The following is a 19,782-nucleotide window of genomic DNA, read 5'->3' on the forward strand; positions in this document are numbered from 1 at the left end:
CAGCTGGTTACCCCCTGGTAGTTATCCTGTGTGTGTGTGTGTGTGTGTGTGTGTGTGTGTGTGTGTGTGTGTGTGTGTGTGTGTGTGTGTGTGTGTGTGTGTGTGTGTCATTATTCCACTGAATAAATACATCCAAGTCAGACTTGGATCCTGTTCAGTCTGTTTCAGGAAGTACCCATATGTTGCATCTCTAGGTTCCAGCCCTTTTTGAGGACATCTCTCTCCTGTCCATTCCAGATGCTAACCACATGACCTCAGTGGAAAAGAATGCTTCTCCCAGCGTGACCAATGAGAAGTCTCAGCCACAGGAAGCAGGAAGCTGCTGCCAGCTGACCAGACCAGACCGCCCATACGGTCCTATGGTGGCCTAAAGACTGTAGTCCCCCCCCCCACACACACACACACACACACACACCTGTAGCCAGTTTAGGAACAAAAACCCCTACCCAGACGGTCACCTTCTAGTTATGATGGCAATAGCAAAGTTACAGTTATGTTATTGTTACTGATGTTATTCTAGGGTGGATTCCTATAATGTTACTGTTGTTATTGTAATGATGTTCCTGATAAACAACACCTCATGGGAGGAGAGACTGCTGCTGAAATCTGCAACACACACACACACACACACACACACACACACACACACACACACACACACACACACACACACACACACACACACACACACACACCGATAGAACAGTTGGTACAACACCTGACAACCATATGCCAATACCTCAACACAAAAATTTAATTATTAAATCATTATAATTATATAGCTGACAAAGGCAGGCTACATATTAGGATATTATGGGCCACAAACACAGGAGTTCTTCCAAATATCTAAAACTCTTCAGAACTTAATCTATAACTGTGGAAGTCAGATTCCAATGCAAATCACAGACACGGATTTTTCCCGAGAGTGTCTGAGATATCCCTATTCCAGGATAAAGACACACACAGCACACAGAAGGCCACATCAGCCTTACAGCGAAGGAATGTCATCTGACGTCATCTATTTGGGATCGGATTTCTCATATTTTCTGTGCGTGTGTGTGCGCGTGTTTGTTACTTATGTTATTTTTCTCCAATTTACCCTCTAGATCCAGCGTTCGCAACTCAACGAAATGTCAGTATTATCAGAACGACATAACGTTATACCGGCTATATAACGGTGACACAACACCCTAGGGATAATGACAAGCATATCCCATAATAGCCTAAAATGAAGTTAGCTTGTAGACTACTTAAAACGAAGTTTCCTTTCAACTAAGGGTATCAACTCATCGGCGAAAAATGAAAAAACGTTTTCTAAATAATAAAGTGAAGCATCGATTTCAAAAAGTCTGACAACAATATGCCTGTCGTTTGGAAACAAAATCATTAAGCACATGAAATAACTGCATTGGACTTCCACGTCTGCAGAGAGAGAGGGAGAGACAGACAGAGAGAGAGAGAGAGAGAGAGAGAGCAGACAGGCAGGCTTACTGGAATGCCAGGCTATGCTGGAGTTGAGAGACCTCTCTCCTCTTCGGACACAGTAGCCTCTCTTCAATACGCTACAAACTACACACAGTCTAGGAAAAGTGCGTTGTGATCGTATACAATAACAATTCATCATCGGTAATACCATTCATGCAATAAAGAGCTACATTGTGTCCCTCCACACTATTTCATAACCCCTGCCAAATCGTCACATCAGCATCTTGCAATCCAAGTATTGTTTTTCTTGAAGTAAAACAGACATACTTCGCTTTGATCATGTAAAACAGTGTTTTTAAACAGAGACAGCTGGGCCTGTCGATTGTTATGTAAAGAACAGAGGAGAAAGAAAGAGAAACGGAGAGAGAAAGAGAGTTTTAGCCAGTTGCGCACTCACTTCTTCAACGTCAGTCTCTGCGAAGACGAAAAAACATTATTTCGCAAAACAGGAGAAATGGCCCACAACGCAAACAAAATCATCCAAACGATATCACATTCCCATATAACTGCGATATAAAAACCAACACTTTTAATGGCCACGTTTTTTAAAAACTTTCCACGCAGTTTCGGACACGAAGTAAAAAAAATCCCTAAAAGTTTCGATTCCCCCCCCAGCCAGTTTTCCCTTTTCCTCTCCTCTCGCCAGCTCACCGAGACCGTCTGCCGGCGTCACCGCTCCATAACCAAGCACTCACACAATCCCCAAAAACTTCTTAACTCCCACTTTAATACGATGTACTATTCTAATAAGTAGTTTTAACATGTAACAGAACAACATAAAAGTGTAGAATAGAACTCACCTTACTGCAATAAAATAATGTTGAAACAGACGTTCGCTGCTGTGTTATTTTTTCTCCAGGGCTGGTTGTTGGATCCCCCTGCCTAGACTCTGCCCGCGCAGCGCGCTCTCTGGGACAATCCGAGCTGTCAATCAAACCCTGCGGCAGCACATGGAGGCTAAACCCGCCCATTTCTACCGTAATACCTTCTATACCACGCATACCCACTTCTACTGCAGTATGGTGCTGTGTGTATCTGAGAGTAGGGCCTATATTCAACCCGTTGTGCTGCAGATCCACTGTTTAGCGCGATTGAAATTTAAATCTCAGGCCGTCCGATATTGCATTCATGGTAAAAACGCAGCATATATCGGCTCAATCTGAAATAACCTTTTAATTTCAATCATTTTTTAATCAGGCCTAGAGCTCGACTTACTTCTGGGGACAGAAGAAGCTCGACTTACTTCTGGGGGCAGAAGAAGCTCGACTTACTTCTGGGGGCAGAAGAAGCTCGACTTACTTCTGAGGGCAGAAGAAGCTCGACTTACTTCTGGGGGCAGAAGAAGCTCAACTTACTTCTGGGGGCAGAAGAAGCTCAACTTACTTCTGGGGGCAGAAGAAGCTCGACTTACTTCTGGGGGCAGAAGAAGCTCGACTTACTTCTGAGGGCAGAAGAAGCTCGACTTACTTCTGGGGGCAGAAGAAGCTCGACTTACTTCTGGGGGCAGAAGAAGCTCGACTTACTTCTGGGGGCAGAAGAAGCTCGACTTACTTCTGAGGGCAGAAGAAGCTCGACTTACTTCTGGGGGCAGAAGAAGCTCGACTTACTTCTGGGGGCAGAAGAAGCTCGACTTACTTCTGGGGGCAGAAGAAGCTTGACTTACTTCTGGGGGCAGAAGAAGCCCTAGGCCTGATTCAACAATGCAGCGTTTTACCGTGAATGCAGTATCCGAACATTGCCTTTAAATTTCAATCGCGCGAAACAGTGGATCTGCAGCACAACGGGTTGAATCTAGGCCCTACTCTCAGATACACACAGCACCATACTACACATCACCATACTACAGTAGAAGTGGGTATGCGTGGTATAGAAGGTATTATGGATTTAATGTTGCATCAGATTCAGCCTCTGAGATTTATGCTTTCATTGCACATGGTCTCAAATAAACATAACAATAAAAGTATATTGCTTGTAGCCCGGTGCCATAACTCAACAGAATAACATTATACACCACGGCTTTCAACATGAGCTGCAAAATCAGCCGTGGCAATTTATGTTAGAAAACATTCCAATGCACTTCATTAGTGAAAATCAAAATGCCTGAGAAATAAATCCAGTTAATTTATCTGTAGTAGCCTATTTAGACTCTGTAAACCTACATACCTGGTGCTCACCCTCAGGCAGTTTGAAGAGTTCTGACGATCAAAATGCCATTCATACTATTTAGACTATTTGGGGTAGATAAAATGACATGGGCACTTTGACATTGAACAAAGGTCACTGCTTTGCATTGAATAAATATGGTCGCATTCCTCTCCCGCTCCGCCGGTTACAGTGCGGACAGAATTTGGGTTTATCTTGGGGGGTATTTGCATGTTTGTTTGCCACTCTCCCTCTCCCTCTCCCTCACCCCCTCTCCCTCACCCCTTCTCTCTCGCTCTAATCCTATACCCCCTGTCCCTGTAGCCCTTTGATGAGTGGAAAGCATTGACATATGACATCGTAGAAGACATATTAAGAGCTGTGTGTGCAGAGATACCCCCTCCTATTGATCTGGCGCTGGAATTGTGGGAGTTGAAAGGAGTCATCCGTACCCTGACAAGAACAGACAAGCCCTCTCTCTCTTTCTTCCTCGCTGTCAGAGCAGCTGGTCAGGACATCACACCCTGACGCCTGAACTATTTCTAGTGTGTACGTGTGTGTACTTGTGTATTCGTGTGTGTACGCGTGCGTGTGCTTGTGTGTGTGTGTGTGTGTGTACGTGTGCGGATGTATGTTTGTATGTGAGTGGGACATCTGCTTATGAATGGGACTACTTGTAGTGAATCATGTAGTCTTCCAGTAGGTCAGAATTGGGTGTGTTTTGGGATCGATCTGAGAGTGGTCTGTAGTATGTCCACATTCAGAGTGTGTTTCTAGTACATAGAAGGGTATTACAGACACACATTCAATCTGCTCTAGTATGTCTAGATCTGTCCTGGCCACATTGCTCTTCATTCCATGAGTTCCTACCCAGAGTTCCCAACCTCATGTCGTCATGCCGCCCCCACATATTAAATAATGGGAAATCGCCTGTGTGTGTGTGTGTGTGTGAGCGTGCGCGCGTGTGTGTGTGCGTGTGTGTGCGTGTGTGTGTGTGTGTGTGTGCGTGCGTGCGTGCGTGCGCGCGCGCAGGTGTGTGTGTGCGTGCGTGCGAGTGTGTGTGTGTGTGTGTGCGCGTGCGCACGTGTGTGCGTGTGTGTGTGCGTGTGTGTGTGTGTGTGTGTGTGTGTGTGTGTGTGTGTGTGTGTGTGTGTGTGTGTGTGTGTGTGTGTGTGTGTGTGTGTGTGTCAGGTCCATATGTGAGAAGAGGCATTTGTTTCACAGTTGTTTCCCTGATTTGCCAAGCAGGCTTATCTCATCTCACTTTCTCTCCATCTCCCCAACTTCATTTGGGTAAATGTTAAATGTTCCAAAGCATCTATTTAGCTGTGTGTGTGTGTGTGTGTGTGTGTGTGTGTGTGTGTGTTCATCAAAGGGAGAACGGAACCCTATTATGACATCAAGGTCGATGACATCACTGCGGACTGGGTGTTGGTTGGCGGTCTGGAATGTGTGTGACTAAGGGGGAGGGGCTTTAAAGTCAAGGCTGGGATCTCATTGGCTATCGGCTTCGTCTGGGGTTCTGTAAATTTCAAGACAATCATCATTCAACACACGCACATGCACAGACACGTGGGAGAGGAGCAAGATAACATTACAGTGTAGTTACTACTGTGAGCCACAGGGATGAACCACAGGAGAGGGACATTGTGAGACTAAAGACGCCATCCTACTGATGCGTTCTCAAAGTATTAACTATGTACTATGACTAAGCATGCTACATACTATTTAGAACACACTGTTTAGTCAAATCTATATATAAAAAAACAAAACATGAAAATGTTTGTTTGACGTACTATTGTGTTGTTCTCCGCCATTCATTTGTTCTCTCCAACCTTAAATCATCTTTATTTGAATTCAGTTTTAACAGAAAACAGAGGAAAGAAACAAGGAAAGATAGAAAGAAGGAAGCCATGCGAACACAAGAACATCTACTGAAGCCTTATCAACCTGGAAGTAAAACATCAGATAAAACAAAAAAAAATATCAAAGTAAAAGTTGTTTAAAACAGACATACATTTCAAAGTAAAAGTCCTCATTGTGGCAGAAGTGTCTCTGGTCAGAGGCAGTTCCATCATGGCTTCTCACCCTGCCCCGTGCACCAAGTACAGAGCAGATGTGTGTGTGTTCCCAGGCAGTGAGCAAAAAAGCAGATTGTTTGCATAGAGCCAGACACAACAGTGTCTTATAAACGTGTGTGTGTGTGTGTGTGTGTGTGTGTGTGTGTGTGTGTGTGTGTGTGTGTGTGTCTCTACAGCAGCATGAGTCTCTCTAAAGGGAGGAGCTACCAGTGTGTCCAATCCAGTCACAGCAAGATGCTCCTTATTACCCAATCAGATTATCAAACTGATTGATGGGTGATTGACAAATTGATTGAGAGTCGATTGTCTGGTGGGCGTGTCCCTCTATGACCTCCGACCAATCATCCCTGCGCATTTGGGTCACACGCCACATAACTGAACCCCGTGGAGCCACACAGTGACACAGCAACACAAAGCATCAGTCACACCACCTTTACACAATGGCTAGACTATGTAGAGTTAAATACACATTTACAATGGATATATAGGGACAGATTGTTGCTATTAAAGAAACACGCACACGCACGCACAGCTTTAAAACACCACCAACATTCACCAGTGACAAAATAAAGAATACTTGATGCAGGAATATGATAATGACAGGATGGCTGTTGGTTAGACCCACGGTTTTCATCTTTAACGTCATGCTATTTGAACATCACCTTTGGTGACACATTAAAACGCCTGTTAGCTTTACTGTTCTGTTCCACGTGTCGACAGCGCGCCTTGTGGCTAGCAAGTGCGCGTGTCACTTCTGCATATGTCCATTTTGGTTTTTACAGTAATATCTCTACCAGAGAGATAGTTAGTTCATTGTTAGTTCGTTACAGCTAAGTCTATGTACACTGTGGTTGATTTCTGACGCAGCCTCTGCCATGAGAGAACTCTTTCAAAAGTATACGGACGGAATATACAGCACATGCATTTTATCTTAAATAGAATTAAACATTCGACTAATTCTAAACTAATCAAACACACAATGGCCTGCCTTATCAAACTACTTAACAGTAACATTCTGAAATAGAACACTGAAAATGAGGTTTATAAATGTGGAAGGAGACAGCAACGTTCCAACAACCTTTTCCAAACGTCACTAGTCTCTAAGAGCAGCCAGCAGTATAACTAGTGGCCACAAGATGGCAGTGTTATGCACAGAGCTGTGTGTATGTACAGTGTGTGTGTGTGTGTGTGTGTGTGTGTGTGTGTGTGTGTGTGTGTGTGTGTGTGTGTGTTATTGACACATTTGAAAACAACTTGATTGATTAGTTGATTGTCTAGTAGTTGATTGTCTAGTAGTTGGGCCTTCCCTGTAGCTCAGTTGGTAGAGCATGGTGTTTGCAACACCAGGGTTGTGGGTTCGATTCCCACGGGGGGCCAGCACAGAAAAAATAAATAAAAAATGTATGAAATGTATGCATTCACTACTGTAAGTCGCTCTGGATAAGAGCGTCTGCTAAATGACTAAAATGTAAATGTAAAATGTCAGTGAAAAATTAATATATGGCAGTTATTATACACATAATACAGGAAGTATATCCATATCAGGATTTGTGCTTTCTTACTTCTACATGTTAAACATGTTAAGACACATTATTGCACCAAACACAGTCTTTGGGATGACACAAACACACACAAACACACACACACACACACACAAACACACACACAAACTCCAATGAAGATAAAAGAGTGGAAAACATGTTTTTTCCGACAGAGGGCTGAGAGGACAGCTGCCAGAGTGCTCTCTCGTTCTGTCCATCCTCTCTCTTTTTCAGTCCATCCCTCTGTCTTTTCTCCATCTTTCACCATCTCTTCTGTCCCTGTCTGTGTATGAAAGGAGAAGGTGAGAGAGTTTGGAGTCCTCCATCGCTTTAGCTTTTTACCAATTTCTCCCCGTCCCTCCCTCTTCTTCTCTCCCCGGTCTCCTGTATATCCAAGGAGAAGGGAGCGGTATTCCAGGCTTTGGGAATTTCATGCTGACAGATCTGATATGAGCAGCTTATCCATCTTATTCGCAACCATCTCTCCTTGAACAGGAAGCTCCGCCTCCTCATAGTCATCGTCAAACGTCCTGGGGAGACAACACAGTATGAGAGTGTGTGTGTGTGTCAGTGTGTGTGTGTGTGTGTGTGTGTGTCAGTGTGTGTGTCAGTGTGTGTGTGTGTGTGTGTGTGTGTGTCAGTGTGTGTGTGTGTGTGTCAGTGTGTGTGTGTGTGTCAGTGTGTGTGTGTGTGTGTGTGTGTGTGTCAGTGTGTGTGTGTCAGTGTGTGTGTGTGTGTGTGTGTGTGTGTGTGTCAGTGTGTGTGTGTGTGTGTGTGTCTTACCCCTCCTGCAGCTGTTCGTTAGCCGTCTCCTCCGCCACCAGGATCTCATACTCCTCTGAAGCGTATTTATCCCAGTCTGAAGGCTCTGGACAATCGTTGTCTATGTCCTACAAAACACACACACACACACACACACACACACACACACACACACACACACACACACACACACACACACACACACACACGTTAGTACACACACACCTTCACTGTCTATGTCCTGCAACACACACACACACGTCAGTACACACACACACACGTTAGGACACACACACCCTCACTGTCTATGTCCTACAAAAAACACACACCCTCACTGTCTATGTCCTACAAAACACACACACACACACACACACACACACACACGGTCCTACCTTCTGCAAAGCGAAGGGGTCTCTCTGCTCGTGGTCCAGGTATTTCTCCAGGTTAAAGAACGTGTCGAAGAATATATGAGCCATCCTACACCTCTTCAGATCAGACAGGGTTATCTTACCTAAACACACACACACACACACACAATATGATGTTTATCTACTACTGCACTGTACACATGTAAAGTATAATGGATGAAAGAGAGGAGAGAACATTGGAAGAGAAAGAAGATACACACCTTGGCTTTCAGGTTTGACAAGGTCTAACATCTGACAGAGCAGGTCTGTGAAGGGTAGGGGTTCAATGCCCATCCCCTCCATCCTACTACACTGCTCCTCATAGAAGTACTCCAACTCAAACATAGACAACACACCGTCACCGTCTGTGTCCATACACCTGAACCAGTACTCTATACTGGGGGGGCAGAGAGAGACAGACAGACAGAGAGACAGAGAGAGAGAGAGATAGGAGAGAGAGAGAGACAGAGAGAGAGAGAGAGAGAGAGACAAAGGAAGAGAGAGACAGAGAGAGATAGGAGAGAGAGAGATAGGAGAGAGAGAGAGAGACAGAGAGAGAGAGAGATAGGAGAGAGAGAGAGAGAGAGAGAGAGAGACAGAGAGAGAGAGAGAGAGAGACAAAGGAAGAGAGAGACAGAGAGAGATAGGAGAGAGAGAGATAGGAGAGAGAGAGAGAGAGAGAGAGAGAGAGAGAGAGACAGAGAGAGAGAGAGAGAGAGAGAGAGAGAGAGAGAGAGAGAGGAAGATTAGATCATACACACACACACACAAATGCACATCTGCGTGCACACGAATGCGCATATGTTGCATACACACACTCTCTCCTGCTCACACACACACTCTGCTGTGCTACCTGGTAGGGTTTTTCTTGTCTTCCTCTGAGATGAGGAACCAGCTGAACTCTGCATAACTCATCCTCCCTTCTCTCTGCACTGAGCTACCCCTGATAGAAAGAGAGAGAGAGAGAGAGAGAGAGAGAGAGAGAGAGAGAGAGAGAGAGAGGACAGGAGGAAATAAATAAATAATAACTTTACATTCAAGCATTTAGCTTTTACCAGATATTGTTACGGTAAGTGTGTGTGTGAGGTCTTACCGAGTAACGGCTCCTGAGAACAACCTCTCAATGATTCTGCTTGAGGAGGCTGTCAGAGGAGAAGAGAGAGAGAGAGAGATGGGGGCATGGAGAGAGAGAACAATAGGGTGAGATGGGGGCATGGAGAGAGAGAACAATAGGGTGAGATGGGGGCATGGAGAGAGAGAACAATAGGGTGAGATGGGGGCATGGAGAGAGAGAACAATAGGGTGAGATGGGGGCATGGAGAGAGAGAACAATAGGGTGAGATGGGGGGCATGGAGAGAGAGAACAATAGGGTGAGATGGGGGGCATGGAGAGAGAGAACAATAGGGTGAGATGGGGGCATGGAGAGAGAGAACAATAGGGTGAGATGGGGGCATGGAGAGAGAGAACAATAGGGTGAGATGGGGGGCATGGAGAGAGAGAACAATAGGGTGAGATGGGGGGCATGGAGAGAGAGAACAATAGGGTGAGATGGGGGGGCATGGAGAGAGAGAACAATAGGGTGAGATGGGGGGGGCATGGAGAGAGAGAACAATAGGGTGAGATGGGGGGGGCATGGAGAGAGAAGAGAGAGAGAGAGATGGGGGGGCATGGAGAGAGAATGAGAGAGAGAGAGATGGGGGGCATGGAGAGAGAGAACAATAGGGTGGGATGGGGGGCATGGAGAGAGAAAGAGAGAGAGAGAGATGGGGGCATGGAGAGAGAGAACAATAGGGTGAGATGGGGGGGCATGGAGAGAGAATGAGAGAGAGAGAGATGGGGGGCATGGAGAGAGAGAACAATAGGGTGGGATGGGGGGGCATGGAGAATGAGAGAGAGAGAGAGATGGGGGGGCATGGAGAGAGAGAACAATAGGGTGAGATGGGGGGCATGGAGAGAGAGAACAATAGGGTGAGATGGGGGGCATGGAGAGAGAATGAGAGAGAGAGAGATGGGGGGCATGGAGAGAGAGAACAATAGGGTGAGATGGGGGCATGGAGAGAGAGAACAATAGGGTGAGATGGGGGGGCATGGAGAGAGAATGAGAGAGAGAGAGATGGGGGGCATGGAGAGAGAGAACAATAGGGTGGAGATGGGGGGGCATGGAGAGAGAGAACAATAGGGTGAGATGGGGGGGCATGGAGAGAGAGAGAAAGAGAGATCAGTAAATTACTAATACCAAAATACTTTTCTAAAGCTTTAAGATTGAATACACAGTCATTCAGACAGACTCACCGTGGTCGTTGTAACGAGCCAGGTCCTTAGGGTCAATGTAAAGGTCGTGGTCCGTGTCCAACTCCCAGAACTTACAGTAGATCACATAGAAATGCTCATAAGAGAAATAATCTGTTATCTGGTTGATATCATCCTCCTCTTCCAACAGTGCCAGGGTCTGAGAGAGACAGCGAGAGAGAGAGAGAGAGAGAGAGAGAGAGAGAGAGAGAGAGAGAGAGAGAGAGAGGGAGAGGGAGAAAGAGAGAGAGAAGAGAGAGAGTGAGAAAGAGAGAGAAAGAGAAGAGAGAGAGAGAGGGAGAGAGGGAGAGAGCGAGAGAGAGAAGAGAGAGAGAGAGAGAAGAGCGAGAGAAGAGAGAGAGAAGAGAGAGTGAGAGAGAGAGAGAGAGAGAGAGAAGAGAGAGAGAGATAGAGCGAGAGAAAGAAGAGAGAGAGAAGAGAGAGAGTGAGAAAGAGAGAGAAGAGAGAAAGAGAAGAGAGAGAGAGGGAGAGGGAGAAAGAGAAGAGAGAGAGAGAGAGTGAGAAAGAGAGAGAAGAGAGAAAGAGAAGAGAGAGAGAAGAGAGAAAGAGAAGAGAGAGAGAGGGAGAGAGTGAGAAAGAAGAGATAAAGAGAAGAGAAAGAGAAGAGAGAGAGTGAGAAAGAAGAGAGAAAGAGAAGAGAGAGAGAGAGGGAGAGAGGGAGAAAGAGAAGAGAGAGAGAGAGGGAGAGAGGGAGAAAGAGAAGAGAGAGAGAGGGAGAGTGAGAAAGAGAGAAGAGAGAAAGAGAAGAGAGAGAGGGAGAGAGGGAGAAAGAGAACAGAGAGGGAGAAAGAGAAGAGAGAGAGAGGGAGAGAGCGATAAATAGTTAAACGTTTGATTCTAAACTAGGATATTTCTATATTTATCCTTTGAAGCTGGAACAGGAAGTGATGCATGTACCTGCAGGAAGTTGCTCCTGCGTAGTTCCGTCATGGTGATGCGACCCGTCCATGAGCGGTTGACCACATAGAATATCCGCTGAATCACCTAGCAACCACAGGACATAGGGGAAGGCTGATGAATAGTAGTCACACACTGACTTGCCTACTTCCAATGTATTTTCAGAGGAAGTGGTTAGGTGTCTAAATATGTGTGTGTGTGTGTGTGTGTGTGTGTGTGCAGAGCCTGGGCTGTAGACTGTGGCCTGCAGGGGGCAGCATCAACAGTGTTTCCGTGACGTCACGGTATGCTGACGCACCCTCCTGTAACCCACCTAGTACACGTGTTGCAGGCAGCTGCCGGTCTCTCAGTCTGTCTGCCTGTCTGTCTGCCTGTCTGTCTGCCTGCCTGCCTGCCTGTCTGTCTGTCTGTCTCCATACACTCAGATCAGCAGCTAAAGTTACTCCAGGAGAGCATTTCTTTCCCCTTACCTTCATCAGCACACTCTTAGACAACAGCAGAGCACAAGACTATTACTGTTGGTAGAGCAGACCGACTGTTGAAGTGTTCATCTGCCTGTGATCAGACTAACAGTTCGACAGCTGTGGTCTATGACGCACACGCTAATTCTGATGCTATGAACGCAGTGAATGAGTTCAGTGTGGAAATGTAAGGTTCAGCTTTGTGACTGTGATTTGTGGACTGTTGCATGTAGTGACCATAGATAACCCTTCTAGTAATTTAATAGGATATATGTCATCTACTCTCAAAGTTCCACAATGGGATCAAAATGGCAGCCATTGTTGTCAGGGAGAAATCCAAACCATTCTAATTGGAATAAATGATAGTAGAGGCATAATCTGGTTTTATTGATGCAGGAAAATTAAAGTAAGGTGTGTGATATATTGGAGATGGTGTAATAGAATTTCTGTCATCCTAAAATATTCTCATATAATCATAAATACAGTTAATACAGGTTTTATACAAACACTCTACATTAATAGCCTAAACAATATATGTAAACAGACCATAAATGTCTAAATTGTTGTTTTCTTGGAAAACAGAGTGATATTATATGGTACAATATCAGTACTTCCTGCATTTACAACTTGTCTAAGTCCTATCATCTACTGATTTCAGACAGTGTATTGCTGTGGATTGGCTGCATTGTTTAAATGGAATGTGGGCAGTTAATCAAAAATGTAATAATGGAATGATTCCTCTAAAACTGTCTGGCTAACTAACTAACAAAAATACAGTGCAGATAAATTCTTCATATTCATTTGACACAATATTTTACAACAGCACTGGCAAACCATGGTTGACCAGCTCCCTGACCAACATGGCTGACCTTCATCCCTTCATAAGAATGTTCATCCCCATTCTAGTATTCTAATTCCTAATTCTATGCTAGTGACATACAGTGATCAAATGGTTGCTATAGTAACAACTATGTAATGACTAGGTGATGGATGATGTCACTCACGGTGGTGATGTAACGGGAATGGAATTCTGGGGCATCCTTCAAGAACGTCAGTCCTGGGTGGGTGTCCACTATGTCCTACACACACAGAGAGGAAGAGGGAGAGGGAGGGAGAGGGAGGGAGAGGGGGGAGAGGGAGGGAGAGGGGGAGAGGGAGGGAGAGGGGGGAGAGAGAGGGAGAGGGAGGGAGGGAGGGAGGGAGGGAGGGAGGGAGGGAGGGAGGGAGGGAGGGAGGGAGGGAGGGAGGGAGGGAGGGAGGGAGGGAGGGAGGGAGGGAAAGGGGAGAGAGAGAGAGAGAGAGAGAGGGAGGGAGAGAAAGGGGAGAGAGAGAGAGAGAGAGAGAGAGGGAGGGAGGGAGAGAGAAAGGGAGAGAGAGAGAGAGAGAGAGAGAGAGAGAGAGAGGGAGGGAGAGAGATAAATATAACATCATTTCTGAGAGACCTGTGTTTGGGCCTCCTCTGCCACTCATTGATTAGCATTAAGATGTTCACACACACACCTGTAATAAAGGTATGAAGTCCTCCTGGTCCAGGTAGGTACAGCCAGGCTTCGCTAGGAGGTAGATAAACTTAGACGAATCGTCATAGCAACTATATAACAACCTGAGGGGGAGAGAGAGAGAGAGAGAGAGAGAGAGAGAGAAAGAAATAAAGTAAGAGATTGATAACATATGAAATAACATTTCAGATGATTATAGCAGAGGGATATGCTAATTTAATGGGAGGAACATAAAGGACAAATATAAAAGGAATACAAATTAGGAGAGGAGAGGAGAGGAGAGGAGAGGAGAGGAGAGGAGAGGAGAGGAGAGGAGAGGAGAGGAGAGGAGAGGAGAGGAGAGGAGAGGAGAGGAGAGGAGAGGAGAGGAGAGGAGAGGAGTTTCTTACTTTCTCCAGGTAGCAATGAAGGAGTGAACAGAGACAAAGCCGGTCCTCTCTCCTCCCGCTCCGTTAAACATGGCTGCCTTCCAGTACAGAGGACAGCCGCATGCCTGAAAACAAATACACCCAAAACAGGCAGTGAGATGGACAGCTAAACCACAACTATTGACAAAAAGGTACAAACACACAACAACTTCTTCACCACCGACGTGTAGCACCCACCACTGTTTCATATTGCAGTGGGTGTGTGTGTGTGTGTGTATGTGTGTGTGTGTGTGTGTGTGTGTGTGTGTGTATGTGTGTGTGTGTGTGTGTGTGTTACCTTAGCGATCTTGCCCATCTCGTAAATATCAGCCTTCTCCTCCTCAAACTCTGTGAAGGCTGTTTCTATGGCAGTGATGGCCGCATCGTGGTTAACTTTTGTTGCCCCCGGTAACCCTCGAGGGTAGTAGAAGCGGGGAATGTTGAGGGCAGGGGGAGGAGGGGGAGGAGGGGGAGGTGGAGGAGGAGGGGTGAGGACGACTGGAGTGGGGGGAGGAGAGGGGGAGCGGTGGGGTGGAGGAACGTAGGGGGTGGGGGAGAGAGGGGCTGGAGGAGGGGTGCCAGATTTCTTATCTTGCTTGTTGGACTGGACCTGAAGAAAGAGAGAGAGCGAGAGAGAGAGAGAGAGAGAGAGAGAGAGAGAGAGAGAGAGAGAGAGAGAAAGAAAGCTTTAAAATCAACCTTTACTGGCACAATTCAACTTTCATACATAACCAAATCAATACCAATTCCCCTCTACTCACACACCCCTCACCCCTCACCCCACCAGCCCCGCTAACACTGCCTCAGCAGCCGTTGAGTTCACTTCCTCAATCGGTTTTCTCCTTGTTTTCTTAATGACCAACTTCACTTACAAGTAGTTTACTAGTCAGTCCCTCGTCTTATTTGCAAGTGTACCTCAGCTTCCCAAATGTACAAGCACAAGACCTTCCCAAACCCCTGAACAGCCTGGACCAGTGGAATAAGATCTCCCAAACCCTGAACAGCCTGGACCAGTGGAATAAGATCTCCCAAACCCTGAACAGCCTGGACCAGTGGAATAAGATCTCCCACACCCTGAACAGCCTGGACCAGTGGAATAAGATCTCCCCAACCCTGAACAGCCTGGACCAGTGGAATAAGATCTCCCCAACCCTGAACAGCCTGGACCAGTGGAATAAGATCTCCCCACACCCTGAACAGCCTGGACCAGTGGAATAAGATCTCCCCACACCCTGAACAGCCTGGACCAGTGGAATAAGATCTCCCCACACCCTGAACAGCCTGGACCAGTGGAATAAGATCTCCCCACACCCTGAACAGCCTGGACCAGTGGAATAAGATCTCCCACACCCTGAACAGCCTGGACCAGTGGAATAAGATCTCCCACACCCTGAACAGCCTGGACCAGTGGAATAAGATCTCCCCACACCCTGAACAGCCTGGACCAGTGGAATAAGATCTCCCCACACCCTGAACAGCCTGGACCAGTGGAATAAGATCTCCCCACACCCTGAACAGCCTGGACCAGTGGAATAAGATCTCCCACACCCTGAACAGCCTGGACCAGTGGAATAAGATCTCCCCCCAATGGACAACAACAATAATGAACAACGACAGAGTAGGAGTAGACTACCCTATACAAACACATCTGATGTGACTAAGAGACCAGTCTACCACATGCCTACCACCTGACAGAAATACTGCTGCATGTTCCGTACCAAAACAAAATGTCTCTGTTGCACATCACATAAGTCTGTTTCAACACCATGAAACAAGGCTGAAGCACTGTGTTACGTGTCCGGGTTACAGGCCCTATACACTCTGCTGAGCGTCTGTACTGGGTGGGTATCAAGTAGGACAGCTGAACCAGCCCCCTCGCCGCCCCCACCCCCTCTCCTCTCCTCTCCTCTCCTCTCCTCTCCTCTCCTCTCCTCTCCTCTCCTCTCCTCTCCTCTCCTCTCCTCTCCTCTCCTCTCCTCTCCTCTCCTCTCCTCTCGGCACTCATCCATTCTATCACTCTATTCCTGCCCCCCAGGACTAAAAATACCACTCTGGTATCTGCCTCAGAATAGCTTGTCTTCCCCGGCATGTATTTGTGTTATTGGTGTGAGAAAAAGTGAGTGTTAGTGTATGTCTGTATAACACCCGTGTGTGTGTGTGTGTGTGTGTGTGTGTGTGTGTGTGTGTGTGTGTGTGTGTGTGTGTGTGTGTGTGTGTGTGTGTGTGTGTGTGTAATGCATCAGTATCATCCAGTGAGTCCAGTCCAGTCTAGTCCAGTCCAGTCCAGTCCAGTCTAGTCCAGTCTAGTCCAGTCTAATCCAGTCCAGTCCAGTCTAGTCCAGTCCAGTCTAGTCCAGTCCAGTCCAGTCCAGTCTAGTCCAGTCTAGTCCAGTCCAGTCTAGTCCAGTACTACCAACCTGCGCCTGCAGTTGCTGGAAGGTCTTGATTCTCTTCTTGAAGCGCGAGGGCAGTACAAAGTCACAGCCCCGGGAGAGGAAGGCTAGCTCACATCTTAGATCAGGGTCCCCCCGCAGTGTCTCTTTAGACTCCTTGATAAACATGACGTTGATAGGAGAGGATGAAGATGATGATAGGAGAGGATGAAGGTAACGTTGATAGGAGAGGATGAAGGTGAGGATGATAGGAGAGGATGAAGGTGAGGATGATAGGAGAGGATGAAGGTGAGGATGATAGGAGAGGATGAAGGTGAGGATGATAGGAGAGGATGAAGGTGAGGATGAAGGTGTGGATGATAGGAGAGGATGAAGGTGAGGATGATAGGAGAGGATGAAGGTGAGGATGATAGGAGAGGATGAAGGTGAGGATGATAGGAGAGGATGAAGATGACGATGATAGGAGAGGATGAAGGTGAGGATGATAGGAGAGGATGAAGGTGAGGATGATAGGAGAGGATGAAGGTGAGGATGATAGGAGAGGATGAAGGTGAGGATGATAGGAGAGGATGAAGGTGACGATGATAGGAGAGGATGAAGGTGAGGATGATAGGAGAGGATGAAGGTGAGGATGATAGGAGAGGATGAAGGTGAGGATGATAGGAGAGGATGAAGGTGAGGATGATTACTTTATTGCATCCGTTTCTTAGGTAGCGGTTCAAGTTCAAAGTTCATTCAGATTCCCAGCTGGTGTTGGTGGAGGGTGCAGCAAAGCCCCCTGAGAGACAGATGAACCACAGACCGGCCGTGGTGTAGAATTACAGACAGGACTACTAGACTACCAACAGCTCCATGGAGTCTACAGTCTATCTACAGACCACAGCTCTTCAATTCTCTCTTCTTTTCAGTTTTTCACTCTCTCCATGCAACGGATTCCAGCTTTCTATTTAGTTTCTTCAAAGTATTTTATTCTCTCCATTCTGTCCAACGGAACGAGGGATGATTCCTTTCACATATCCAGGAGAACAGACTGAAGGAGACAAGATCGCCCAGCAGAGGAAAAGAAAAGAGTAACAGAATATATCGAAAAAGAAAAGAATCCACCAAGAGAAGAAAATGAGTCCACAGAGAAACGAAGGAAGATCCAACTGGACTGTGTTCTGAGTCGGTTCTGAGTCCACCTGCAGCTAGCTGGTTCTCATTCCATGTCTGCTAGTCACACACACACACACACACTCACAAACATACTCATACACACACTCTTTCTCAATCAAACTTTCCTGTTGCTTCACTTCCACACAAACACTCTCTAATATTGACAAATACTGTAGATCCACACTCAGACACACCTATATTCTCTCTCTCTCAGGGTTGAGTCCGTAGCTTATCCGTGTGTGTGCACTGACATATTCCATGTGTTAGCTCCTAGCGTATCTCATCAAACCATAGCGGCGGGCCAGCCGGTGGCTATACGTGGCCCAACAGAGTGCTTCTCTCTGGGGTATAAAAGTTCCCGTCTCCCCTGTGCTTCTCTGGTTCTACGGTATAGTCCTTTTGTAGCCTGTCGCTCTGAGAATCAAACTGAGAGACCAGCTCTGGGAAATATGAGACAGGCCGAGGTCTGGCTGCGACACACACACACACACACACACACACACACACACACACACACACACACACACACACACACACACACACACACACACACACACACACACACACACACACACACACACACACACACACACACCAGCTGTCCTGAGCGAAAGGGTAGGGCAGGGGGTTTGGTTTGGTCGTGTTGCATATCTATGTGTTCCCTGCTCCCCTGCCCCCCATCCCCTAGCCTCTCTGGCTAAAGTTAGCCTCAACAGTGTTCTGGCTGTTCTGAGTGAAGTCTGGACTGGAGGATAGCTCAGCCCCATCTAGTGGCCGTGGCTGTGTATTACCTAGAATCCTCAGTACTGTTCTGCAGTGCTACTTACTGTATGTCTAGCCCGTCAGCCAGTGCCCTGTCCACTAACCAAATGATAAAACATCTGTGGCTACTGGCCTCACCAGAAGCATTCCTAGCAGAGCAGTTACAGGTAGACCAGAAGGCTGCACGGGGAGAGTCTTACACTCTATAACAGGGGTGACCAATCCTCTTATTACAGAGCTACTAGGCGCGCAGGGCTTTGTTCCAGCCCTGCTCTAACACACCTGATTCAGCTACTCAATGTCCTGATGAACCCCTGATGAACAGAATCAGGTATGTTAGAGCAGGGCTGGAACTAAACGCTGCAGGAAGTTGGAGGAGAGGATTGGTCACACGTATCAGTTGGTAGTAGGACTGAACAGAGCGCTATAGTGGACAGGGGAGTTATGACAGGAACATCAGACACGCTCCACAGGAAGTGAATAATCCCACCGTGTGTGTGTGTGTGTACGACACAAACCCTCAGTGAGGGAGTCACCTTGCGTTTTCAGCTCTCCCCCTCCACGCACGCACACACGCACGCACGCACTCACTCACTCACTCACTCACTCACTCACTCACTCACTCACTCACTCACTCACTCACTCACTCACTCACTCACTCACTCACTCACTCACTCACTCACTCACTCACTCACTCACTCACTCACTCACTCACTCACTCACTCACTCACTCACTCACTCACTCACTCACTCACTCACTCACTCACTCACTCACCACACACACACACACACACACACACACACACACACACACACACACACACACACACACACATACACATACACACACACACGATTATTTACAAGTGCAGTGTTGTCAAGCCAAGGTCACATCCTTAACACACACACACACACTGCCACCTCCAAGAGCTGGAGAATTCAAATACTTGTAAATAGCACTGTACGTCTCTCTCTTTGCCTGCATGATTTGCAATGCGCGTTGTCTCAAGGATTATGTGGCTCACACGACTTTGTTGTGGTTTGCTGTTGCAACTGCTCAGTGCTATTATTAGTAGCTAGGGTCACCCGTTAGCATACCGTTTTTAAACCCGTCTGTATGTAGCTAAACTGTGCTGTTAGTGGAATCATGTTGAAAGATATCTGCTATTTGTGACAGCTAAAAAGTGGGATGGTTGTTCCTAAAGCACCCCTGCACTTGTTGAGTCATAAATCTCAGCGATAAGCGCAGATGAGTGTGTGTGTGTGTGTGTGTGTGTGTGTGTGTAAGCGGACCCTGAACAGATGTCATTGACCCAGCTGCGTGCTCTTTTCCTCGCTGACCAACTGACAGGCTTCTCCTCTCTTCTCGTTTCTTCTTCCCTTACCTCCTTCTCTCTTCCGCTTACCTCCTTCTCTCCTCCCCTAACCTCTTCTTCTTTTCGTTTATCTTTTTGTAAAGGAGTGGGGCAGTACAGAAAT

At 46.8% G+C, this 19,782-nt stretch overlaps 2 protein-coding genes across 7 annotated transcripts in view; both read right to left on the minus strand.

Moving 5' to 3' along the window:
* Positions 1-2,429, minus strand: part of fndc3ba (fibronectin type III domain containing 3Ba) — a 117,946-nt gene extending 115,517 nt beyond the window's left edge. The window contains exon 1 of one of the 4 annotated variants that reach the window (XM_045697723.1): positions 2,291-2,429. The gene's annotated coding sequence lies outside the window, so the exon portion shown is untranslated. Of the gene's footprint in view, positions 1-1,882; positions 2,192-2,285 lie in introns of those variants that run through there. The other 3 variants (XM_045697721.1, XM_045697725.1, XM_045697724.1) reach the window with 3 other exon arrangements.
* A 3,030-nt stretch (positions 2,430-5,459) lies between these two features.
* Positions 5,460-19,782, minus strand: part of ppp2r3a (protein phosphatase 2, regulatory subunit B'', alpha) — a 55,201-nt gene continuing 40,878 nt past the window's right edge. For 2 of the 3 annotated variants that reach the window (XM_045697727.1, XM_045697726.1), the window contains exons 4-15: positions 14,292-14,603; positions 13,976-14,079; positions 13,588-13,690; positions 13,092-13,166; positions 11,627-11,713; positions 10,712-10,868; positions 9,512-9,560; positions 9,272-9,361; positions 8,640-8,815; positions 8,404-8,522; positions 8,033-8,139; positions 5,460-7,779 (exon numbers count right to left, since the gene is read on the minus strand). In XM_045697727.1, coding sequence (XP_045553683.1) covers positions 7,680-7,779; positions 8,033-8,139; positions 8,404-8,522; positions 8,640-8,815; positions 9,272-9,361; positions 9,512-9,560; positions 10,712-10,868; positions 11,627-11,713; positions 13,092-13,166; positions 13,588-13,690; positions 13,976-14,079; positions 14,292-14,603 — 1,479 coding nt within the window. In that variant the 3' untranslated portion in view covers positions 5,460-7,679. Of the gene's footprint in view, positions 7,780-8,032; positions 8,140-8,403; positions 8,523-8,639; positions 8,816-9,271; positions 9,362-9,511; positions 9,561-10,711; positions 10,869-11,626; positions 11,714-13,091; positions 13,167-13,587; positions 13,691-13,975; positions 14,080-14,291; positions 14,604-16,410; positions 17,062-19,782 lie in introns of those variants that run through there. The other variant, XM_045697728.1, reaches the window with a different exon arrangement.

Source organism: Salmo salar, chromosome ssa16 (assembly GCF_905237065.1).
Source record: "Salmo salar chromosome ssa16, Ssal_v3.1, whole genome shotgun sequence".
Taxonomy (NCBI): domain Eukaryota; kingdom Metazoa; phylum Chordata; class Actinopteri; order Salmoniformes; family Salmonidae; genus Salmo; species Salmo salar.